This window comes from Rhinopithecus bieti, unplaced genomic scaffold (genome assembly GCF_001698545.2).
Source record: "Rhinopithecus bieti isolate Rb0 unplaced genomic scaffold, ASM169854v2 scaffold_15776, whole genome shotgun sequence".
In the NCBI taxonomy this organism is placed as follows: Eukaryota; Metazoa; Chordata; class Mammalia; order Primates; family Cercopithecidae; genus Rhinopithecus; species Rhinopithecus bieti.
In genome coordinates this window covers 1,880,470-1,906,989 of record NW_016808836.1, presented here as the reverse complement: position 1 = coordinate 1,906,989, position 26,520 = coordinate 1,880,470, and the positions used below count along the sequence as shown (strand labels likewise).

At 42.6% G+C, this 26,520-nt stretch overlaps 1 protein-coding gene across 1 annotated transcript; it reads right to left on the bottom strand.

The window, feature by feature from the left end:
• Positions 1–696: 696 nt before the first annotated feature.
• On the bottom strand, positions 697–25,755 carry ZNF546 (zinc finger protein 546). The gene is made up of 7 exons (XM_017887359.1): positions 25,669–25,755; positions 25,380–25,496; positions 23,047–23,064; positions 13,245–13,331; positions 11,504–11,630; positions 10,003–10,098; positions 697–3,173 (listed from the first exon to the last, which is right to left on the bottom strand). Exons 1-7 carry the CDS (start codon positions 25,753–25,755, stop codon positions 1,054–1,056), a joined length of 2,652 nt encoding a protein of 883 aa, XP_017742848.1. The 3' UTR covers positions 697–1,053.
• Positions 25,756–26,520: the final 765 nt, after the last annotated feature.

The window sequence follows — 26,520 nt, the reverse complement described above, 5'->3', positions numbered from 1 at the left end:
GCTGGGATTACAGGCTTGAGCCACCGCGCCCGGCCCCCATGTTCATTACATTAACAGAATCATTTTCTGTTACAGCGCTATACAAAGTGTGGTCCATGGGTTGACACGGGTCCACAAATTGTTTGCTTCTGGTCTCTGCAAAAGTTATAGATACTGAGAGCAAGTATTTAGAAATGTTTGCAGCAATCTGACAGAGTTAACTCAGTTAAATACCATAATAAAAAACTGAGGCTTTTGTTTTGTATGTCAGTTTTTTTCTTTTTATTTTTCTGGTATTCTAGTATTATTTATGTATTTATTTATTTATTTATTTAAGAGAAGGAGTCTTGCTCTATCACCCAGGCTGGAGTGCAGTGGCGTGATCTCAGCTCACTGCAACCTCTGCCACCTAGGTTCAAGCAATTTTCCTGCCTCAGCCTCCTGAGTAGCTGGGATTACAGGTACCCGCCACCACGCCTAGATAATTTGTGTATTTTAGTAGAGACAGGGTTTCACCATGTTGCCCAGGCTGGTCTTGAACTCCTGACCTCAGGTGATCTGCCCATCTGGGCCTCACAAAGTGCTGGGATTACAGGTGTAAGCCATTGTGCCTGGCCCACATTTTAGTTATTTATTTAGAGACAGGCTCTCACTCTGTCACCAAGCTGGAGTGCAGTGGCACAATCATGGCTCACTAAAGCCATGAGGCAGGGTCTCACTATGTTGCCCAGGCTAGTTTTGAACTCCTGTCTTTCCACAGTGCTGGGATTACAGGTGTGAGCCACTTCACCTGGCCCATTATTACTGCATTTTAGAGAAGCACTGTTCAACAACAGTTTGCAGGGGAAAACGTCCTTGATGGTTTGGGATGCAGTGCATCAGTATCAATCTTCTAAAGTCTAATAGGGACTGAGTGATGCTATAGTCTTTCAACTCTTTAACATATGAAATAATTTCTGATAAATTGTGAGCATGAAGTAAAAGGTATTCCCACATGTTCTGTAACAAACAGAAAATTTCTTAAATTATAAATTATCTGCTAAAGGGCACTTTCTAAAGGCCATCGTATTCTCTTTACATTACACATAGGAGGACTTCCTCACTAATATGATTTCTCTGATGTAAAGTAAGTTGATCACTACGAATAAAGGCTTTTCCACATTCTTTACATTTATAGGGTTTTTCACCAGTATGAATTCTGTGATGTCGAGTAAGCTCTGAGTTAACACTGAAGGCCTTCCCACATTCTTTACACTTATAGGGTTTCTCACCCGTGTGAACTATGTGATGTCGAGTAAGTTCTGCTTGAAGACGAAAGGCATTCCCACATTCTTTACAGCTATAAGGTTTCTCACCAGTATGAAGTCTAAAATGTTGAGTAAGATGATACCGACGACTAAAGGTCTTTCCACATTCCTTACATTCATATGGAATCTCACCAGTGTGAATTCTTTGATGTAATGTAAGTCGATAACTGCAAATAAAAGCATTCCCACATTCATTACATATGTAGGGCTTCTCACCAGTATGGCCTCTGTGATGTTGAGTGAGATGATAGTGCCGACTAAACGTCTTCCCACATTCCTTACATTCGTAGGGTTTCTCGCCAGTATGAATTCTGTGATGTTGCGTGAGATGAGTGCTACGAATAAAGGCCTTCCCGCATTCCATACATTTATAGGGTTTTTCACCAGTATGAATTCTGTGATGCTGAGTAAGTTCTGTTTGAAATCGAAAGGCTTTCCCACATTCATTACATATGTAGGGTTTCTCACCAGTATGAATTTTAAAATGTTGAGTAAGATTATAGCGACGACTAAAAATCTTCCCACATTCTTTACATACGTAGTTGCTGTCACTGGTGTGAATTCGCTGGTGTGAAATAAATTGATTGCTATGGATAAAAGCCTTCCCACATTCCTTACATTCATAGGGTTTCTCACATGTATGAATTCTGTGATGTCGGGTAAGTTCTGCTTGAAGACGAAAGGCTTTTCCACATTCATTACATATGTAGGGTTTCTCACCAGTGTGAATTCTGTAGTGTTGGGTAAGATTATAGCGACTACTGAAGGTTTTTCCACATTCCTTACATTCATAAGGAATCTCACCAGTGTGAGTTCTCAGATGTAAAGTAAGTTGATAACCACAAATAAAGGCCTTCCCACATTCCTTACATTCATAGGGTTTCTCACCAGTATGAGTTCTATGATGCCGAGTAAGTTCTGTTTGAAGACGAAAGGCTTTTCCACATTCTTTACATTCATAGGGTTTCTCACCAGTATGAATTCTATGATGTCGAGCAAGTTCTGCATGAAAACTAAAGGACTTACCACATTCTTTACATTCATAGGGTTTTTCACCAGTATGAATTTTCTGATGTTGAACAAGGTATGAGCCATGACTAAAGGCCTTCCCACATTCATTACATTTATAGGGTTTGACACCAGTATGAATTTTCTGATGTTGACTAATATGTCGTTGTACCCTAAAGGTCTTGCCACAAACTTTACATTCATAAGGCCTCTCACCAGTATGAATTCTTTGATGTTCAGTTAGTTGATAATGAAGTCTAAAGGCCTTCCCACATTCTTTACATTCATAAGGTCTCTCTCCAGCATGAATTGTCTGATGTACTCTAAGGTCTCTAACACGACTAAAGGCCTTCCCACATTCCTTACACTCATAGGGTTTCACACCAGAATGTATTCTCTGATGTTCAGTAAGGTGATAATGAAGTCTAAAGGCCTTCCCACATTCTTTACATTCATAGGGTCTCTCCCCAGCATGGATTGTCTGGTGTACTCTAAGGTCTCCCACTCGACAAAAGGCCTTTCCACATTCCATACATTTATGGGGTCTCTCACCAGTGTGAATTCTCAGATGTTGAATAAGGTATGACTGTTGTCTAAAGGCCTTTCTACATTCCTTACATTCATATGATTTCTCTCTAGCATGAATTTTCAGATGTAGAGGATGAGATATTTGTTTTTGGATTATCATTTGACTAACACAACCCATCTGGTGTCCCTCTTGTCTCTCAAATTCATGTTTGCACTGCAAAGCATTTCTGAAAATGGTGTCCTCATGGATGGTGTTTTTACTTTTTTCCCCTGTCTGCAATTGAGATAAATAGAGTTTGCAAACATTCTTTTCTGAAAGTAAATTCGTGGTGATATACTTGTATTCCAAATCTGCAAAAAAAAAAAAAAAAAAAAAAAAAAAAAAAAAAAAAAAAAAAAAAAAAAGAAAAGAAAAGAAAAAAAGAAAGAAAGAAAAAAAAGAAAAAAGCAAACAAATGCTATAATGCTATTTTTCTGTGTTGGGGCAGGGATGGGGGTTGTACCTTATAGTAGAAATAAAGGATAAAACAGAAGTAACATACATTAGAAATAAATGGTTTAGAGCAGGAGTCAATAAACTTTTTCTGTAAAAGACCAGATAGTGAAGGTGTTAGGCCTTGGGAGGCATATGGTCTCTGTCACAATTACTTAGGTCTGCTATTACAACACCAAGGTAGCCACAGATGATAATAAGTGTGGCTGTGTTATAATAACACTTGACTTATGGACACTGAAATTTGAATTTCAAAAAATGTGTACATGACACAAAATCTTGATTGTTTCAACCACTGAAAAAATGAAGAAACCAGTTGTAACTTATAAGCCATGCAAAAACAGGCAGTGAAGTATTTGGCTCATGGGCTATAGTTTGCTGGTTCCTAGCTTACTCTAAATTATTGTAGTGCAATTTAAAAGAAGGCAAAATACCTCAGAAAATGATGGTAAAATAGGCCGGGAGTGGTGGCTCATGCCTGTAATCCCAGCACTTTGGGAGGCTGAGGCAGGTGGATCATGAAGTCAGGAGATCGAGACCATCCTGGCTAACATGGTGAAACCCCATCTCTACTAAAAATACAAAAAATTAGACGGGCATGGTGGTGGGCACCTGTAGTCCCAGCTACTCGGGAGGCTGGGGCAGGAGAATGGCGTGAACCCGGGAGGCGGAGCTTGCAGTGAGCCAAGATTGCGCCACTGCACTCCAGCCTGGGCGACAGAGCAAGACTCTGTCTCAAAAAAAAAAAAAAAAAAAAAAAAAAAAAAAAGAATGGTAAAATAGGTGAGTAGGAGAAAAGGGTACATCAGTGGTCCTCCTATTTAGGATGGATTTAGGGGAGTTTCTTACATATACTGTTCTTCAGGCACCAAACCAGACAAAATCAAAATCTACAGGCACAAGTCCTGGATGTGTGCATTTAAAATCTTTTTCATCAAATAGCTTTGATGGGGATCATTTTGAAAATCTGTACGTCATTCTTTTCCCTTTAAAATAGAGTTTCTCGTTCCCCCTACAATAAAACCCAAACATACTACCACAAATAAAAAGTCCTTTCTTATTTGTAAGACCTCTGCAAACCACCTCTGTAAATATTACAAACAAGTCACCGAGAAGGCAGCTAAGTATCATAACTTAATTTCCCCAAATTACAACATAGTTATGAATATACCTCCCTGATTCCAATCTCATCCTAGTCCAGCATTTAAATATGCTCTTTCCTAGATTACTTCCCTTCTGAACGGGAACAAAGGTACATCCAAAATTGCTCAGTCAAAAGTATAAATGGGCCGGGCACAGTGGCTCAAGCCTGTAATCCCAGCACTTTGGGTAGGCCGAGACGGGCCGTGGAATTCACACGAGGGTCAGGAGATCGAGACCATCCTGGCTAACACGATGAACCCCGTCTCTACTAAAAAAAAAACAAAAACGGCCGGGCGCGGTGGCTCAAGCCTGTAATCCCAGCACTTTGGGGGAGGCAAGACGTGGCGGATCACGAGGTCAGGAGATTCGAGGAGTGAACCATCCTGGCTACCTGATGAAACCCCGTCTCTACTAAAATAAAAAAACTAGCCGGGTGAGGTGGCGGGCACCTGTGGTCCCAGCTACTGGGGAGGCTGAGGCAGGAGAAGGGAGGCTGAGGCAGGAGAATGGCATGAACCCGGGAGGCGGAGCTTGCAGTGAGCTGAGATCTGGCCACTGCACTACAGCCTGGGTGACAGAGTGAGACTCCGTCTCAAAAAAAAAAAAAAAAAAAAAAAAAAAAAAAAAAAAAGCCGGGCGAGGTAGCGGGCGCCTGTAGTCCCAGTTACTTGGGAGGCTGAGGCAGGAGAATGGCCTAAACCCGGGAGGCGGAGCTTGCAGTGAGCTGAGATCCGACCACTGCACTCCAGCCTGGGCAACAGAGCGAGACTCTGTCTCAAAAAAAATAAATAAGAAAAAAAAAAAGTATAAATGGAAAAGTCATTTTTGTATTTCATCATTTTCCAATTACCTATTGTCACCTTGAACATTAGGTATCTCCAAAACTGTTTACATTTGCCCTGTGTGTGTGGCTACTGTTCCTTCTCTTTGTCTCTGTCCCATCTCAAGTACTGAGATATTTTATATGGTGAGCATCAGTTGTGTTTTATCATTACTCATTCACAGATCCTCAAACTCACTGCTAGTCAATAACTACACTGCAAGTCCTGGCTAGTAGAGTGGCAAGGAGAAGAACACAGGCTTTAGAAAGGAGAAAAACAAACACCTTTATTCTCAGACATAGTAGGTTGAACTGTGGCCCCCAGAAAAGACATGTTCCTAACTCCCAGTGCCTGTGAATGTGACCTAATATGGAAAAAGGGTGGGCCCTAAATCCAATAACAGGTGTACTTATAAGAGCGAGGCATAGGGAGATCAAGAGAGGGTGCCATGAAGATGGAGGCAGAGACTGGAGTGATGCATCTGCAAGCCAAGGAACGCCAAGAATGGCCAGTAACTACTATTCTTTTCATGAATTGTTGGATTCAAATGGCTAAAACTTTGTCTAGAATTTTTGCATTTGTGTAAATGAAAGATACTGACTTATAGATTTCTTTTCTTAGAATGCCTTTGTCTGGTTTCGGTATCAGGGTAATGCTGGACTTGAAGAGTGAGTTTGGAAGTATTCCCTTGTCTTAAAGTTTCTGGAAGACTCTGTGTACAATAGGTACACAGATGCAAAAATCTAAAACTATAGGCCGGGCGCGGTGGCTCAAGCCTGTAATCCCAGCACTTTGGGAGGCCGAGACGGGCGGATCACGAGGTCAGGAGATCGAGACCATCCTGGCTAACACGGTGAAACCCCATCTCTACTAAAAAATACAAAAAACTAGCCAGGCGAGGTGGCGGGCGCTTGTGGTCCCAGCTACTTGGGAGGCTGAGGCAGGAGAATGGCGTAAACCCAGGAGGCAGAGCTTGCAGTGAGCTGAGATCCGGCCACTGCACTCCAGCCTGGGCAACAGAGCGAGACTCCGTCTCAAAAAAAATAATAAATAAATAAATAAATAAATAAAACTATAAAATGTCTAGAAAGGCTAGGGGCAGTGGCTCACACCTGTAATCCAAGCACTTTGGAAGGCTGAGGCAGGCGGATCATGAGGTCAGGAGTTCAAGACTAGCCTGGCCAATATGGTGAAACCCTGTCTCTACTAAAAATATAAAAATTAGCTGGGCGTGGTGGCGGGCACCTGTAGTCCCAGCTACTAGGGAGGCTGAGGCAGAAGAATCGCTTGAACCTGGGAGGTGGAGGTTGCAGTGAGCCGAGACTGCCACTGCACTCCAGCCTGGGCGACAGAGAGCGACTCTGTCAAAAAAAAAAAAAATTTCTAGAAGAAAACAGAAAATTGTTGTACTTTTTATATTGGGCAAAGATTTCTTAAATATGATCTGAAAGGATAGTCCATAAGAGAAAAATGTGATAAACTGAACTTAATCAAATTAAGAGCTTATGCTATTCAGAAGACAATGTTAAGAATTTACAGATCATACATTTGATAAAGGACTTACATCCAGAAGACGTAAGGGACTCTCAAAACCCAATAATTAGCAAACAACCAATGCAATTAGAAAATGGGCAGAAGGCCAGGTACAGTGGCTGGCTCACGCCTGTAATCCCAGCACTTTGGGAGGCTGAAGCAGGTGGATCTGAGGTCAGGAGTTCGAGACCAGCCTGGCCAGTGTGGCAACACTCCATCTCTACTAAAATACAAAAATTAGCTGGGCATGGTGGCACATGCCTGTGGTCCCAGCTACTCAGGAGGCCGAAGCAGGAGAATTGCTTGTACTCAAGAGGTGGAGGTTGCAGTGAGCTGAGGTTGCACCACTGCACTCCAGCCTAGGCAACAGAGCAAGACTCTGAAAAAAAAAAAAAAAGGAAGAGAAAGAAAGAAAGAAGGAAGGAAGGAAGGAAGAAAGGCAGGCAGGCAGGCAGGCGAGCAGAAGACTATAATAGATGCTTCACCAAAGAAGATATATGGATGATAAATTAAGAATAAAAAGTTGCTCAGGATTATTAGGCATTAGGGAAATGAAAATTAAAACCACAATGTGATACCGTAACTCTTCACCTATTAGCACAGCCAAAATTTAAAAGACTGCCCACACCAAGTGCTGACAAGAATGTGGAAGAACTGGAATTTTCATAAACTTCTGCTGGGAAGGTAAAAGGATACAATCACTTTCTTCTTTTTTTTTTTCTCCAGACATTATCTTGGTCTGTCACCCAGGCTGGAGTGCAGTGGCACAATCTCGGCTCACTGCAACCTCTGCCTCCAGGGTTCAAGTGATTCTCCTGCCTCAGCCTCCTGAGTAGCTGGGATTACAGATGCCTGCCACTATGCCTTTTTAGTAAAGATGAAGTTTCACCTTGTTGGCCAGGCTGGTCTTGAACTCCTGACCTCCAGTGATCCACCTGTCTTTGCCTCCCAAAGTGCTGGGATTACAGGCATGAGCCACCGCCACTGGCTGATACAACCACTTTCAAAAACAGTGTGGCAGTTTCTTAAAAAATAAACATATATTTATCATATGATCTACCCATTCTACCCTAGATAGTTACCCAAGATAAATGAAAGCATAAGTCTATACAAATAATTTTACATGAAAGTTTCCAGTAGCTTTATCTGTAATAGCCAAACACTGGAAATAACTCAGTGTCCATCCCTATAGATAAATGGATAAGTAAATTGTGGTACATCCATACAATGGAATACTACTCAACAATAAAAAGGAAGTACTGATACATACAGCAACATGGATGAATCTCAAAATAATTTTGCTGAGTGAATGACGCTAAATTTTAAAAATCACGATATTTTTAAAAAAGAAAGAAAAAAATCACCACATAATTCCATTATACAAAATTCTAGAAAAGGAAAACTAAGTAATAGTGACAGAGAGATGATCAGTGCTTACCTGGGCAGTGGGTAGAGAGGGACATGAGGGAGGGATTTATTTTGGAGGTGATGGATATGTTTATTATTTTGATTGTGTAATGGTTTCACAATATACAGGGTAACTTAGCAAATTTTATACTTTAAATGTGTGCAGTTTACTGTATGCCAATTATATGTCAATAAAACTGTTTTAAAATATTGTAAAAATTGACTGGGTACAGTGGCTCACGCCTGTAATCCCAGCACTTTGGGAGGCTGAGGTGGGTGGATCACCTGAGGTCGGGAGTTCGAGACCAGCCTGACCAACATGGAGAAACCCTGTCTTTACTAAAAATACAAAATTAGCCTGGTGTGGTGGCGCATGCCTGTAGTCCCAGCTACTTTGGAGGCTGAGGCAGAAGAATGGCTTGAACCCAGGAGGCGGAGGTTGCTGCGAGCAGACAGTGCACCATTGCACTCCTGCCTGGGCAACAAGAGTGAAACTCTGCCTCAAAAAAAAAAAAAAAGTTATAAAAATTGACATTTAAAATGAGTACATTTTATATTACATAAATTATACCTCAACATATATGATTAAGAAAATACGCTGGTTGGCTGGGCACGGTGGCTCACTCCTGTAATCCCAGCACTTTGGGAGGCCAAGGCGGGGGATCACAACGGTCAGCGCGACGGATCTCGAGACACATCCTGCGCTAACATGGTGAAACCCCATCTCTACTAAAAAATACAAAAAAAAAAAAATTAGCCAGGTGTGGTGGCGGGCACCTGTAAGCGTCCCAGCTACTCGGAGGCTGAAGCAGGAGAATGGGCGTGAACCCAGGAGGCGGAGTTTGCATGAGCCAGATGGCACCACTGGACTCCAGCCTGGGCAACAGAGCAAGACTCTCCCCGTCAAAAAAAAAAAAAAAAACTATGTATATATAATATATACACTTGTCCTATGACCGCAGAAATTCCACTTCCATATATTCCCAAGAAAAAAGAACACCCAAGAGAAATGAAAACATCTGAACACAAAAACAATTGTGCAAGAATGTTCACATCAGGTGGCATAATCTGCTTTGGGAATAAACACAGATGGTTCATCTCAGAACCTTTGCATTTGCAGCTTTTTCTGCTTGTAATGTTATTCCTCAATATTCACACGGCCTGAGACCTTACTTTATGTCTCTGGTTCAAAGATCATCACCTCAAAACGGCCTTTCCTGATCTTACCTAAATTAGCCCTACTAACTCCCCAACACTCTAGCTCCTTACTCGGCTTACCTTTCTTCACAACACATATGAAAACCTGATTATTATCTGTTTACTTATTGACAAAATGTTTCTATAATATCAACATGTCTACGACAACAAGAGTGTCTCCCAATAGTGCCTAATGTCTAGCACAGTGCCTGGCTTAGGTTAGGTAAATGGGAAATATTTGATGAATAAAACTTGGACAATAGAGGAATGAAGATAAATCAAAATGTAAAAGGAGACCTGGAAACAAAGGTAAAATGGTCATCGATGGGGAAGAAAGAAACCACCCCCACTTTGAAAGAGGAGAGAAATACGAGAGAAGAGAAACAAGGAGTTTGGCAAATTGGGTAAAGTTCCTTTAGTAGCTAATGTGGAGAGAATCTGAATGCTTCTCAGGTATCAGTCCTTTCTCCACAGGTCTCAAGCCTTTGAAGGGAGCTTTCCAAACAACTCAGTGCTGTGCCTCCTCCCTGACATCGTGGGTCATAACTTGTGATAGCACCCTCCTGCCTGATTTGCTGTCACTCACCTGTGTACCAACTCCTTGTCCCTTCCCTCATTACTATCCAGGGCTCTTGCTGTTGCTCCAATAAAGTAATCACATCTGGCTTAGCAATGGTATATCCTGCTCACGAGAAAAGAAACGACACATGTTGTAGAAAAACACAAAAACAACCGTAACCTTGAAATGACAATTCACATTTGGTTACATCTGTAAGAAACTGCAGGTGAAAATGGTACTAGATAATGCCATGACAGCAAAGAAGAAAAAGGCCATCTAAGAATATTCACGTTAACATGGACTCACAATTACAGGACTAAAGAGACAAGGTAAGAGAGCAAAAAGGTCTGCTTTGCTGTTGAAGGCAGCACAGAGAGGGCACCAGTGAGTATACCCTCTGGAGCCCTATGGCCTGGGTTCAAATCTTCTGCCACCTACCAGCTGTGTGACCGTGAAAGTTACCCTCCACATGTTCACTTTTATCAAATGCAAAATGGGGCTGATATTACTGACTTCTTAGGGCTGTGGTGAGGATTAAATGATTTAATATATGCAAAGGCATAAAAATATGCCCAGTATATAGTATTATTTTGTTGTTGTTACTATTTTCCTAGGAGAAATATACTAAGTTTCCTAAAACATTTCCAGGTTCTTCCTCGGATATTCCTTCAGTGGAAAACGTAAATTCACAGACTTTAACTTTCAACTGCAAAGCTGGTTAAGGAGAATATGTTTCCTCTAGGATGGGGTGTGTTGGCTTGAATTTCAAATGACTATTGTTAACTCTATCCACCAATGTATAATCCATAGATAGAGGTTCTTTTTTTTTCTTTTTCTTTTTATTTTTTTGAGACGGAGTCTTGCTCTGTCCCCCAGGCTGGAGTGCAGTGGCGCCATCTCGGCTCACTGCAAGCTCCACCTCCCGGGTTTACGCCATTCTCCTGCCTCAGCCTCCCGAGTAGCTGGGACTACAGGCACCCGCCACCTCGCCCGGCTAGTTTTTTGTATTGTTTTAGTAGAGACGGGGTTTCACTGTGTTCGCCATGATGGTCTTGATCTCCTGCCCTCGTGATCCACCCGCCTCAGCCTCCCAAAGTGCTGGGATTACAGGCTTGAGCCACCACGCCCGGCCGAGGTTCTTTTGATAATTCAGGAAAACTAGAATTCTGAGACTAGCTGTTGTCTTGTAGGAGGGCCAGATATTAACACAGAGCAGCTATAGGAATTCTGAGTATATGCATTATATGAAATCTGGTTTCTCTGAAAATTTCACACAGCTCAAACCTGGAAATTATTTAGAAAAGCAAGCAATAACAGGAAGAATCAGAGGGAGGAGGGAATGTCACTGAGGGACAGAAAGGAAGTTGCTTAACACAGGTACCCATTTCCACCCCAACACTGCTGAAAACTATGACTTTAGAAAGAGGGGGAGTCAGTCGGCTTCTCAAAGCAGAGTTCTGAAGTTTGACAGTGGAGAAAGCTGATACTCCAGAAAACAGATTGTAAACGATTTTGGCAGATACCTTACCCAGTGAGACCAGGTTGCTGTAGTTCTCCAACATCACATCCTTGTACAAGTCCCTCTGCGCAGGGTCCAGGCACTCCCACTCCTCTTGGGAGAGGTCTATGGACACATCCCTAAATGCCAAGGATACCTGAAATGACAAGTCTACGTATTAAAAAAAAATTAAATGTATTTTCAAGATGGAAAACCGCTTTGCAGGAAAGAAGCAACATAGTAAGCAAATAAACTGGGGCTCAAGCCTGCAACGTGTATAAAAGAATAAGGAAATTAACACTTGTGAAATAAAGTGTTTATATGCTTTTAAAGAATATTGTTGATGCAAATTAAGTGAAACAGCATAAATAAGCACATTGCCCATTATGTGCCTGCAGTTTAAGTTCTGAATAAATGCAAGTTCCATCATCATCTCTTCCCTTCAAAAAATTTTGGAAAAGAATGTTTTCACCAAAAAGTATTCTACAATCTCTCTTAGAAAACAGGATTTGACTGACATTATGTGATTTCATTAAAACTCAGGTTCATGATGATGCAAAATAACCTCATAAGAAAAGTCTTCAGTTAGTATATTTATTGGCTAGCTAATAATATCATCCATCTTGTGGACACAGCAGACTAATTCTTCTTTTATTCTTAGGCATTTGGGTGGGCCAAAATGTTTAAGGTCTTCCCCAATCCTGTTTCCACCCATCATTAGGGATCAGAGCCTATTTCCAGCCATCATTAGGGACTGCAGGATCTTCCTATCTGCCACCCCTGCCATACCTCAGGAACAAATGCTTTCCTTAAGCCAGAGGAAAGCATTGCTGACGTATCCACAATGACACTGACGTCACTGGAGACCAGCACAACCTCCTCAATCACAAAATTGACTTTTGTTTTCTTATTCATCCCTTGGAGATTCCCTGGCTAGATCACTGAAACTACCATATGCAGGCCCCAGTCATACTCCAACCTAGTTCTCTAAGCCATGCATGGGACCTCACTCTGCCTCTGAGGCTGACATGGAGGACAATGTTTGAGTCACTGCAGAAGACAAAACACTAAACACTAAATCCCATCCCATCCACCCACAAAACTCAGGTCTGTGCAGTCCAATGGGACCACCATCTGTGTGCCATAGAACCACGACTCCTGGTCAGGCGCGGTGGCTCACACCTGTAATCCCAGCACTTTGGGAGGCTGAGGCGGGTGGACCATCTGAGGTCAGGAGTTCGAGACAAAGCTGGTCAACATGGTGAAAACCCATCTCTACTAAAAATACAAAAATAAGCCAGGTGTGGTGGCGGGCGCCTATAATCCCAGCTACTTGGGAAGCTGAGGCATGAGAATCACTTGAACCCGGGAGGCGGAGGTTGCAGTGAGCCGAGATGTCGCCACAGCATTCCAGCCTGGGCGACAGAGCAAGGCTCTGTCTCAAAAAAAAAAAAAAAAAAAAAAAGACTCTGATGACAGAAACTCAAATATTTCCCTCGACGGACTTCATCTTTCACTGCTCCATCAGTGTTCCTGAGAGAAGAGTGGGTTCATAGATGAATGATCAATAAGTGAGCACAGATAAGAGAAAACAGGAGCAAACGAGGAAGACACTAGGCTATTTGGGACTATCCTTCACTGTGATGAGAGTAACTAGGGAGCAGGTTCCACAACAGGGTTGTCTTAGGAAGGAAGTCTCATGATAATGAGACTTCAATGATCACATGAATTTTAAAACACAGTATTTCAAGGAAGAAAAACACAAACTTACATCAGCCATGGTTTTAGAACTGCAAGAACTTGTCAGTTCTCCTTGGGCTTCCTCCATGGAGAAGCACAGAATCCAGAGAAGCCGAGGCTGGGGGAAGAACAAGTGACTGAGAGACCAGATGTGTCTCAGAACTCCTAAAATGACTTAAAAGTTAATAAGATCTTGTTTTGCCATCATTTCTACTTCCAACCTCACCATTCGGCACATATAAACCGGGGAAGACAACAGGGAACCCAGATAAAGCCAAACCCTCCCTATACCATGAGAAACCACCTGTGCAAGTGTAGATACAGAGTAGAGGCCTCCTGCATGAAGCACGACCAGGAGCTCCAGCAGAAGGGTCTCTGGCTCACCTCAACTTCTGGATGCTGCTGATCTGTGGCTGAGACTGAATTGTTAGGTCCTGACTTGAGCAGATCCTCTTCCACCCATGCCCACCTTAGGGCTGAGAAGGGGCCACCCATCCAAACCCAAATATCATTCATGGCTTGGCTATCTGCCTGGACTCCACAGACAGGAAGGCAGAAGATAGTGGGCAGTCCTTCTCACTGCAAAACTGCACTTGCCCAAGGGTAGCCCTTCCCCAGCTAGAACTACAGCCCCCAGAATCCTCTGTTTCCAACCAATTTCCTAACTGAGTTCCCAATCACTAACATCTGTGAAGTCACTGACCACTCCAATATCTCAATATCAAGGCTAGGGTGGTGTAAATTCATGCCCATGGTTGCCAGGTGATGACAACAAAAATAGCTGTTTTTAGGATCTTCTGCATGATGGGTCCTTCATCATATCAACATTTAACCATGCAATGCATTTATCTCCATTCAACAGATGAGGCAATGAGGGCTTAAAATAAAGTACCTTGCATAAAATCACAGTTAGTAAGAGACAGAGCTGTGTTCTGAATCCACGTTTCTCTAATTATAAAGCCAATTATCTTTTTTTTTTTGGAGACAGGGTCTTGCTCTCAACTCTGGCTTTTGCCTCTGAAGCCCAGAATGTTTTCAAATGAAACTTATGCATGGGTAATTTACTAAAAATAGCAGCATATCATCCACTGAAGTTATTAAATTTCAATACAATGAAGCAGATCCTAATTAAGGAAATACCAGTTGACAGTTATTAGAATGGCAGACTTAAAAGATTAATAATATTCCAGATCAGCAACATCACAGGGAAATGAATACCGTATAAATGCTACAGATTTGTAGGACCTTAAAACATGGCATGTAGAAGGATGTGAGAGACTTTTACCATCTAAACCTAATTTTGGGACTCTACCCATAGCAAATGATTGTAAATGTGTATTAAGATGCCTGCAGGTTAGGCCAGGCACGGTGGCTCACACCTGTAATCCTAGCACTTTGGGAGGCCAAGGCGGGCATATCATTTGAGGTCAGGAGTTCGAAACCAGCCTGGCCAACATGGCGAAACCCTCTCTCTACTAAAAATACAAAAAAATTAGCTAGGCATGGTGGCACATGCCTGTAATCCCAGCTACTTAGGAGGCTGAGGCAGGAGAATCGCTTGAACCTGGGAGGCAGAGGTTGCAGTGAGCTGAGATCGCGCCACTGTACTCCAACCTGGGCAACAAAGCAAGGCTCTGTCTCAAAAAAAAAAAAAAAAAAAAGATGCATGCAGGTTAGGGGTGTAAAAGGCTTATTGGAAAAAACAAAAATAAAAAAGATGCATGCAGGGAGGGTGGAATTCAGCATTCTGAGTCCAGCAATAGCTGATTGGTTAGGTAAGTTACAGATCATCTACGTAACAGAATATTAAGTAGACATTAAATACTATACTAAAGTGGAGAAAATATATAAAGGATTTGGGAAATATCCAAGATATGTTCTAAATAAAAAATAAGGTTAAAACCCAGAATGCACAATATGATTACATTTGTGAAAAAATACACACACACATACATAAAGAATGAAGGACAGGCAGAAACCAAGAGAGAGAAAAAAGTTTAAAAATGTATATATCCATATGTCAGTACTGCCGAGTTGCATGACATTACTTGATATATTTTTAAAGTATAATCTGTAACTTTTAAAAACAATTTAGGCTGGGTGCAGTGGCTCACACCTGTAATCCTAGCACTTTGGGAGGCCGAGGCAGGTAGATCACCTGAGGTCAGGAGTTCGAGACCAGCCGGGCCAACATGGTGAAACCCCATCTCTACTAAAAAATACAAAAATTAGCCGGGCGTGGTGGCACATGCCTGTAATCCCAGCTACTCGGGAAGCTGAGGAAGGAGAATCACTTGAACCCGGGAGGTGGATGTTGCAGTGAGCTAAGATCGTGCCACCGCAGTCCAGCCTGTGCAACGGGAGTGAGACTCATCTCAAAAAAAAAAAAAAAAAATTTAAAATATACACACAGGCATATATATGTACTTATTTTCATTTTGATAAGAGAAAGCCTTTCCTTTTTTGAACAATCTTCTCTTGAACTTGAAGGAAAAGCTTAAGATAATCTAAAAACAGCTGATACATATATATATTATATTATATTATATTTTACATATATATATATTTTTTGAGACAGAATCTCGCTCTGTCACCCAGGCTGCAGCGTAATGGTGCAATCTCGGCTCACTGCAGCCTCCGCCTCCTGGGTTCAAGTGATTCTCCTGCCTCAGCCTCCTGAGTAGCTGGGATTACAGGCACCCACCACCACGCCCAGCTAATTTTTGTATTTTTAGTAGAGACGGGGTTTTGCCATGTTGGCCAGGCTAGTTTCGAACTCCTGACCTCAGGGGATCCGCCCTCCTCTGCCTCCCAAAGTGCTGGTATTACAGATGTGAGCCACTGTGCCTGGCCAACAGTTGTTATATTTTTACTGAATGTCTTTTTTCCCTTTAGCTCATAACATCGGAACCAATTCTTTTGATTTTTCACATATGTCCATGTATGCTAATATATTGCAATGTCTTATACATACAAATGCTGGTCACAATGAAGTGGTTTTTCATGTACTCCTGACAAACGTATTGACAGTTTGTGTTCTGAAATTTTCCTTTCAGCCACAATATCCTCCAAACTGCTGCTGAATAATCTTGTCCCATTAGCCTTATTTTGAATCTAACATCATTACAATAAAAACTTAAGGTATGAAATCGTGCTGTTCAATACAAATATGGTTATTAAATCAAATTTTAAATAAAATTAAAAGTTCAGGCCAGGCACGGTGTCTCACGCCTGCAATCCCAGCACTTTGGGAGGCCGAGGCAGGTGGATCATTTGAGATCAGGAGTTCGAGACCAGCCTGGCTAATATAGTGAACCTCCGTCTCTACTAAAAATACAAAAATTAGCTGGGCATGGTGGCGGGCACCTGTGGTCCCAGCTACTCAGGAAGCTGAGACAGGAAAATCGCTTGAACCCAGGAGGCAGAGGCTGCTGTGAGCTGAGGCTGCGCACTCCAGCCTGGGCGACAGAGTGAGACTCTACCTCAAAAAAAGCAAGTTAGTTTCCCAGTCACACTAGCCACATTTCAGGTGCTTATTAGCCACATGTGGCGAGCAGTATGTTCTACCATACTGGAGAACATAGAACATATCCATCATCATGGAAAGTTCTATTGGACAGCACTGGACATCTCCTTCCTATGAACTCCCAAGGCCTGTGACCTGAATTTCTTCACTGTTTTTTATTACCTTCTACCTTATACTTATTCAGTCTATTCTGATTTTAGATTCTCTGCTGTGCAGAGGCACTTACGTGTTTTCAGTTCTCATATTCCTCTAATTACTAACACAAGATTCAGTATACTGTGGGCCCTTATATCTGACATTTGACTAAAATTCCATTTTTAGGCATTATTTTCTTGCAAGTGGTTATTAAAGCATATTAAGACATATACATATTTACCATATAACAACTTATAATAATCAAATATTAAAAACACTAATAGCTATAGTAGGCAGCAGGTTAAATAAACTATGGTCAGTTATGATGACACACCAAGGCCTTACTAATACTAATTATATTGGTCCATATTTATTTTTGGAGGAAGACATCAATGATGAGTTACTAACTCATACAGGCAAATTAAAGGAGCATGTGCCATTATGGGCAGGGTTATAAAGTTGTCATTAATAACACAGACCCTGTTGTCAGATTTTCAGAATGTGAATCTTAGTCTGACAGCTACATACGTTTCAGTTAGTTTGTTGGTAAATTAGGGATAATAACAGCACCTATCTCACAGGGTTGTCATGAAGATTGAGATAATACATATATCCCACTTAATGATACACAATTACATAATAAATGTTAGCCAGTATTGGCCGGGCGCGGTGGCTCATGCCTGTAATCTCAGCACTTTGGGAGGCCGAGGCAGGCAGATAACGAGGTCAGGAGATCGAGACTATCCTGGCTAACATGGTGAAANAAAAAAAAAAAAAAAAAAAATTTAAAATATACACACAGGCATATATATGTACTTATTTTTCATTTTGATAAGAGAAAGCCTTTCCTTTTTTGAACAATCTTCTCTTGAACTTGAAGGAAAAGCTTAAGATAATCTAAAACAGCTGATACATATATATATTATATTATATTATATTTTACATATATATATATTTTTTGAGACAGAATCTCGCTCTGTCACCCAGGCTGCAGCGTAATGGTGCAATCTCGGCTCACTGCAGCCTCCGCCTCCTGGGTTCAAGTGATTCTCCTGCCTCAGGCTCCTGAGTAGCTGGGATTACAGGCACCCACCACCGCGCCCAGCTAATTTTGTATTTTAGTAGAGACGGGGTTTTGCCATGTTGGCCAGGCTAGTTTCGAACTCCTGACCTCAGGGGATCCGCCCTCCTCTGCCTCCCAAAGTGCTGGTATTACAGATGTGAGCCACTGTGCCTGGCCAACAGTTGTTATATTTTACTGAATGTCTTTTTTCCCTTTAGCTCATAACATCGGAACCAATTCTTTTGATTTTCACATATGTCCATGTATGCTAATATATTGCAATGTCTTATACATACAAATGCTGGTCACAATGAAGTGGTTTTCATGTACTCCTGACAAACGTATTGACAGTTTGTGTTCTGAAATTTTCCTTTCAGCCACAATATCCTCCAAACTGCTGCTGAATAATCTTGTCCCATTAGCCTTATTTTGAATCTAACATCATTACAATAAAACTTAAGGTATGAAATCGTGCTGTTCAATACAAATATGGTTATTAAATCAAATTTTAAATAAAATTAAAAGTTCAGGCCAGGCACGGTGTCTCACGCCTGCAATCCCAGCACTTTGGGAGGCCGAGGCAGGTGGATCATTTGAGATCAGGAGTTCGAGACCAGCCTGGCTAATATAGTGAACCTCCGTCTCTACTAAAATACAAAATTAGCTGGGCATGGTGGCGGGCACCTGTGGTCCCAGCTACTCAGGAAGCTGAGACAGGAAAATCGCTTGAACCCAGGAGGCAGAGGCTGCTGTGAGCTGAGGCTGCGCACTCCAGCCTGGGCGACAGAGTGAGACTCTACCTCAAAAAAAGCAAGTTAGTTTCCCAGTCACACTAGCCACATTTCAGGTGCTTATTAGCCACATGTGGCGAGCAGTATGTTCTACCATACTGGAGAACATAGAACATATCCATCATCATGGAAAGTTCTATTGGACAGCACTGGACATCTCCTTCCTATGAACTCCCAAGGCCTGTGACCTGAATTTCTTCACTGTTTTTTATTACCTTCTACCTTATACTTATTCAGTCTATTCTGATTTTAGATTCTCTGCTGTGCAGAGGCACTTACGTGTTTTCAGTTCTCATATTCCTCTAATTACTAACACAAGATTCAGTATACTGTGGGCCCTTATATCTGACATTTGACTAAAATTCCATTTTAGGCATTATTTTCTTGCAAGTGGTTATTAAAGCATATTAAGACATATACATATTTACCATATAACAACTTATAATAATCAAATATTAAAACACTAATAGCTATAGTAGGCAGCAGGTTAAATAAACTATGGTCAGTTATGATGACACACCAAGGCCTTACTAATACTAATTATATTGGTCCATATTTATTTTGGAGGAAGACATCAATGATGAGTTACTAACTCATACAGGCAAATTAAAGGAGCATGTGCCATTATGGGCAGGGTTATAAAGTTGTCATTAATAACACAGACCCTGTTGTCAGATTTTCAGAATGTGAATCTTAGTCTGACAGCTACATACGTTTCAGTTAGTTTGTTGGTAAATTAGGGATAATAACAGCACCTATCTCACAGGGTTGTCATGAAGATTGAGATAATACATATATCCCACTTAATGATACACAATTACATAATAAATGTTAGCCAGTATTGGCCGGGCGCGGTGGCTCATGCCTGTAATCTCAGCACTTTGGGAGGCCGAGGCAGGCAGTAGTGATTAGATCGAGACTATCTCTTACTGGCTACATGGCGAAATCAGACATTTCGTCTCTACTAAAACACTCTCTAAAAAACTTCAGGCCGGCGTTGGTGGTCGCTTGCTGTTATGTTGGCTCCCAGGCTACTAGACACCTGGAGGCCTGAGGCAGCGAGAATGGCGTGACCTGTGCGGCGCGTGCGGCTCAAGCCTGTAGCCAGCACGCTTGCGTGAGGCCAGATGGCGTGGTGATCTCAGACAGAGGACATATGATGAGTTTGATGACGCACCTGGCTAACATGGAGTACCGTTAACTATACCGTCTCTCTACTGAAAACCAAAAGCAGCGGGCTAGGTGGCTTGGCGCCTGTAGTCCCCGCTACTCGGAGGCACCCCTTCTAATCGTGAGGCGAGCTAAGGACAGACAACCGAGCGAGAGACGGAGCGCTATACACTGGAGCCATGCTGGATCCGGCACTGCGCACTTCCACGTGCCTACTTTGGTGTCAGAGCAGACTCCGTGCTCAAAAAAAGAAGAAAAGAAGTTAGCCAGTAATTATGTAATCAGGAATTATGTCTTCCATTCGATTGCTATAATAATTCTTTATTTATCATCTTAGACAGTAAAGTTGACTCTCATGCCATTTCTTAATTCTTAACCAAGTTTTAAGTACTTCCTTCAGTAAGCTGATGAGAGATGCATAATTTTTTTTTTTTTTTTTTTTTTTGAGAGCAGAGTCTGCTCTGTCACGGCCAGGGCTGGGTGGCAGTGCACTATCCTCCACTCATGCGACCTCCGCTTTTCCGGTTGAGGCAGACTCGCATCTGCCTGCCTCAGGCCTCGGCGTGTAGCTGGGACTGACAGGCGCCCGGCCACCGACGCCAGCCTAATTTTTTTAAATGTATTTTAGCTAGAGACGGGGTTTCATCCGTGTAGCCAGGATGGTCTCGATCTGCCGACGCTTGTGATGCGCCGCGTGATCCGCCCGTCTCAGCCTCCCAAAGTGCTGGGATTACAGATGTGAGCCAGTGCGCCCAGCTAAGATGCAATTATTTTTAATGAACAACATTCATAAAACAGACTCTCAGAAAGATAATCAAGAAATCTCTTCTTGGTCAGGAGCAGCAGCTCACACTTGTAATCCCAGCACTTTGGGAGGCCGAGGTGGGTGGATCACCTGAGGTCAGGAGTTCGAGACCAGCCTGACCAACATGGTGAAACCCCCGTATCTACTAAAAATACAAAAATTAGCCGAGTGTGGTGGTGGGTGCCTGCAATCCCAACTACTCTGGAGGCTGGGGCAGAAGAATTGCTTGAACCTGGGAGGCGGAGGTTGTAGTGAGCTGAGATTGTGCTACAGCACTTCAGCCAGGGCGACAGAGTGAGACTTCATTTTGGGGGAAAAAAAAAAAATCTCTTTTATTCTTGCAACTACCAAAGGGGAGAGATCATTCTTCAATATAAAACTAGCTAAAATAATCTAATTAAGGCAGGGGTCCCCAACCCCCAGGTCACTGACTGATACTGAGCCATGGCCTGTTAGGAACTGGGTCACACAGCAGAAGGTGAGTAGCAGGCCAGCAAGGGAAGCTTCATCTGTATTTACAGCTACTCCCTATTGCTAGCATGAACCGCTTGATCTCTGCCTCCTGTCAGATCAGCTGCAGCATTAGATTTTCATAGGAGTGCGAACCCTATTATGAACTGACCATGTGAGGGATCTAGGTTGCATGCTCCTTATGAGAATCTAATGCCTGATGATCTGTCATTGTCTCCCATCACTCCCAGATGAGACCATCTAGTTGCAGGAAAACAAGCTCAGGGCTCCCACTGATTCCACATTATGGTGAGTTGTATAATTATTTAATTACATAATGTAATAATAATGGGAAAAATGTGCACAATAAATGTAACGTGCTTGAATCATCCTGAAACCATCTCCCTCTCCCTGTCTGTGAAAAAATTGTCCTCCATGAAACCAGTCCTGGTGCCAAAAAGGTTGGGGGCTACTGTAATAAGGCCTTCAATAGATAACTTTAATATGAGGTTCAATCTTGTTCTCCTGTTCTATATGTAAAGATTTACATAAATATTTATAGCTGTTACTATCTTATTCTGTTTTCTTTTTCTTTTTTTTTGAGACAGAGTCTCACTCTGTCACCTAGCCTGGAGTGCAGTGGTGCTATCTCGGCTCACTGCAACCTCCCGGGTTCAAGCAATTCTCTGCCTCAGCCTCCTGAGCAGCTGGGATAACAGGCGCCCGCCACCACACTTGGCTAATTTTTGTATTTTTAGTAGAGACGGGGTTCCACCATCTTGTCCAGGCTGGTCTTGAACTCTTGACCTTGTGATCCACCTGCCTTGGCCTTCAAAAGTGCTGGGATTACAGGCGTGAGACACCACTCCCGGCCTTATTCTGTTTTCTACTGTTATAAATCTGTCCTAGAAAATGCTATCTGCATAATGGAACCCTGAAAAAAACCTAGCCAAGATAGAGTATTGCTATGTCCTGTAAAAGCAACCTTAAAAATCTAAAAAAAGCAGTATAATCCTGAAGAACTGTCTTATTTGATAAATTGTGTCATATTAATTATCCTTAATTGGTTTATATAACCCTAGAAGGTGTAAATTTCTCAAAGGTTAATCGAACTTAGCAGGATTCATTGGTGTCTTTCTCTTCTCCCTTTGTGCACAGAGATAGAAGAAAGCTTTGGTTTAGGGAGAATTAATTTTTCTAACTAGGAGCTAGAAAGTCTTGTGTCCTTTGAATAATTTGTTAGTGCAATTTCTATTCTGTAGGAAGAAAAGTGCAGGTATGTGTGTGCACACACACACGCACACACACACACAAATGCACTGAAAAATCTTGCTAAAATAGGTCAGGCATGGTGGCTCATACCTGTAATCCCAGCACTTTGGGAGGCTGAGGCAGGTGGATCACTTGAGGTCAGGAGTTCGAGACCAGCCTGGCCAACATGGCGAAACCCCGTCTCTATTAAAAATACAAAAAATTAGCTGGGCGTGGTAGCAGGGCCTGTAATCCCAGCGACTTGGGAGGCTGAGGCAGGAGAATTGCTTGAACCTGGGAGATGGAGATTGCAGTGAGCCGAGATTGCACCATTGCACTCCAGCCCAGGCAACAGAGCGAGACTCTGTCAAAAGAAAAAAAAATCTTGCTAAAATATAGCTCCCCAAAGTATTAATAGTGAGGCTGGGGCTATTTTAACTTTCTTCTTTATAAGTCCCTTATGTAATATAACTGAGTAACTAAATAATTTATAAAAGGTGAACATTAATTCTATAACCAGAAGTATACAATAAATCTATATCCAATTATAAAGTAAAATGTTTTACCACATCAGAAGCAAGTTAGTTTGACATGTATGGAAACAGTAGGAAAACAGTGTGACCATTATAAATAAATGCCTACCAGTTCCTGAACATTCTTCTTCAATTCAACAGGACCTTTTCACTATTAAGATTCTTCTCTTAATACACAAGCCAGGTGAACAGCATCTGCAGACTGAATAAGAAAATTTGAGCAAAGCAGACAGAAGAGTATTTGGTTCTTCTCTACTTCTCCAGCAAGTAATCAGTTGAAATGTTTAGATATAATCCTTGTTAAATGTCTTTAAATCCTAATATTACTGACATTCATATACAATTTAAAATTTGCAGCTGGGTGCGGTGGTTCATGCCTGTAATCCCAGCATTTTGGGAGGCCGAGGCAAGTTGATAACCTGAGGTCAGAAGTTCAAGACCAGCATGGCCAACATGGTGAAACCCCATCTCTACTAAAAATACAAAAATTAGCCGGGCGTGGTGGCAGGTGCCTGTAATCCCAGCTACCTGGGAGGCTGAGGCAGGAGAATCACTTAAACCCAGCAGGCGGAGGCTGCAGTGAGCCGAGTTCATGCCATTGCAGTCCAGCCTGGGCGACAGAGCAAGACTCCATCTCAAAAAAAAAAAAAAAAAAAAAAAAAATGCGTATGATTCTTCATCACTATGACTCTTACTTTACTTATATGTACTTTTTATTCTTATGACTAACACTGTATGAACATAAATCTCAACTCATGGATTCCTTGGAAAAAAATCCCTGCTCATGTTCACAGATTTCTATACTTGGACTTCCAATCACATTCCCACTTCTAAAAGCCTTGAAAACAGGCAACCATTATCACCTGCTTACTGACACCAGTCAGGTCATCTCTAATCCTGTCAAACTTCAAAACTGAGGTCTTTGGAGAAGATTGGAGAAGATGGATGATGTGATTCTACCTAAACATTAATCTCAATAAAACAAAGTTTTAACTTTAGACTCCAAGATATGCATTTCTCTACCATTATAGAAAGTGAGTGCAGAGGAATGATTTGAAAAATGAGAAGGTCATTTGGAGGCCCATGAAGAGGAGGGTCCACCTGCATGGTCCATTGTTCACTGGAAAGGAAGGCCTGGGATAGGTCACTGGACAACTCAGGAAAAGCAAAGCAATGTTTCCATCTCTTCAAAACAAAAACACTTTATGCATGTATTTAAAGATGTATTTAAAGATATGGACCAGAGAGTTGCAATTTATGTGCCAAATACTTTTGTCTTTTTAGATTGAATCAAATGAACTTTTTCAAAGGGAAAAATGCAAATGAAAGTCACAGAAAGTACCTGGCGATGTGATTTTTGTGACTGTGAGCAATGAGGTGACAGGCTCTGTGGTAGACTGTGGCTTTGCTTGACATAGCAGTGTGGTACCATACCGTATGACCGGGTGCAGGCAAGGCTGTGTGAAGATTAGAATGTGTGATTTCCATTTTATGAACAAAAAGGAAATATAAACTTACCTGGACCTGAACTTTTAGACCTGCTACAACAATTGTTCCCTCCTTTTCAGGATCCTTGTTTTGATGAATAGCAGGATGGGGGAAGAAAAAAAATCATGAGACAGCAGGCCTTTCTTAGAGCACAGACCAACCTAGAATATCCCCTGCAGCGCTATATCTGCACTGACCTCACGCACATAACAGCTGCTTGAGAGTGAGGCTGGGATCTGTCTCTGAACTCACACCAGATTTCTAGATCAAAGGTATGGGAATGTAGTGCTTCTGAAAAATGCAGCTGCCCACACAGCGGCTCCAACTGGGCACTCTTCCAACCTGTCGTCCCAGGAGTCTGTTTTAGGGACACTTCTAATTCAAAAGTCCAATCGCCAACCCAGGTCTGTACCTTCTTGCTAGGAACCTTCATCCCAGAGCTCAATATTTGACTTCCCTCTTGGGGACACTGCTCTGTGCAGACACCGAGGCCGTGAGGGGAGTAGAGGGTCAGTGACACACACCAGAGGGCCAGGCACCTGTCTCAACCTCACACCCGCACCCACACCCACCCAACCCGGTCCTGACAGGCGCCCCGTCGCGCGCACACGCACACATACACCGTCTGCCACATTTTGTCACACAATCCCCCTTCTCCGCTCCCCACGCACGCACAGGCCTGAGGCTCCCTCCGGGCACGACACGCCAGGTCTTGGCCCTGGAGCGCCTCACTTTGGGCGGCAGTTCCAACCCCAGTCCTACTCGTAAGAGTCCCGTTCCGCCTCACCTAGCTCGGACTTCTTGCCTGCCTGTGAATCAAGTACCCAGGCGGCTGAACCCTTAAGAACGCAATGTAAAGGGCCCTCGGGGTCCAGGCAACACTGCCCAAGCGGCTTCTGGGAAATGTAGTCCACAGCCGGAAACTGGGTCTCTTGGGCGGAGGCGCAGGCGCACGCGCATCCGGCGGTTTTGCTGCACGTCCCGGGAACCCACGCAAGAAGCTGAGGAGGAGAATAGACGCTTCTGGGCCCCTCGCCAGGCCACTTGAGCGTGGGACCGCCGACTGCGACCCTGAGGCCGAGTGCGTGCGAACTGGGCGATAGCTCCGCCAGGCAGGGTTTTGTCTGTTTCACCCCTTGAGGTAGTCCCGGCGTCTAGTACATAGTAGGCACTCAATACGTGTATTGTAAAGAATGGGTGCCTGACCATTTGTATTTGCCTTGTGAGCGCGTGCGTGTGGCACCGTGAGGGTTGCGGGGCCGACGGAGCCTCTCTGGCTGTGGCGGGACCGACGGAGCCTCTCTGGCTCTGGCGGATTGTGTTTCTGCATGTGTGTAATTTGAGTGTGAGTCGGTGTGTAGTGAGTGAAGGGATCTGACTGGAGTAAACCACAAAAAATACCCAGGGCTGTGATTTTTGTGACTTTGGCCAGTGGGACGACAGCTCTGTGGTAGATGGTGGCCGTGCTTGACGTAACAATGTGGTACTATGCCGTGTGACTGGGTTGCCGGCAAGGCTATGTGAAGGTGAGAATGTGTGATTTGGAAAATCTGGGTGTGGAACGTAACGGGTGCCAGTGGAATTGTGACTCTGTGTGTGTATAAAAGTTTGCAACCATAGGCCTATATGTCTGTGGAATAAAGATAATATGTTGCATCTTGGAGTATCAGCTTTATTTAAAGATTTGGATCAGAACGTTGCAATTTATATGCCAAAGAAATTTGTCTTTTTATAGTGAATCAAATGAATTTTTTACAAAGAGAAAAATGAAAATAATAGTAACTTTTAAAAAATATTAAGAATTTCTTTCCACTTTTCTATTCTGGGAATGGGACTTTGGCAGATCGATTTGAAAACCTTGGACTGAGGAAATTATACTTGGAAAGCACATTAGGCAGTCAGCCCTTGGTTCCTAAATACACCATGCTCCACTGAAAGGAGCAAGGCTCCATGGAGAAATGGCGGATTCCAGAGCTGGGAAAGGGAAAGTTCAGAATGAACTTGGAACATCTTGTGCTAGAAAGTAAGGAAGTGCTCAAAGAATGGTGGGGACGAGTTCAAAGGACATGGAAACCAGATTGAAGGGACTTCCACT

Coding starts and splice junctions, on each gene's coding strand:
- ZNF546 (XM_017887359.1), bottom strand. CDS start 25,755: ATGCAGAAACACAATCCGCCAGAGCCAGAGAGGCTCCGTCGGTCCCGC. Junction 25,497..25,668: donor TCGGCCCCGCAACCCTCACG/GTGCCACACGCA, acceptor ACTCGGCCTCAG/GGTCGCAGTCGGCGGTCCCA. Junction 10,099..11,503: donor CAGCAACCTGGTCTCACTGG/GTAAGGTATCTG, acceptor TCTCGTGAGCAG/GATATACCATTGCTAAGCCA.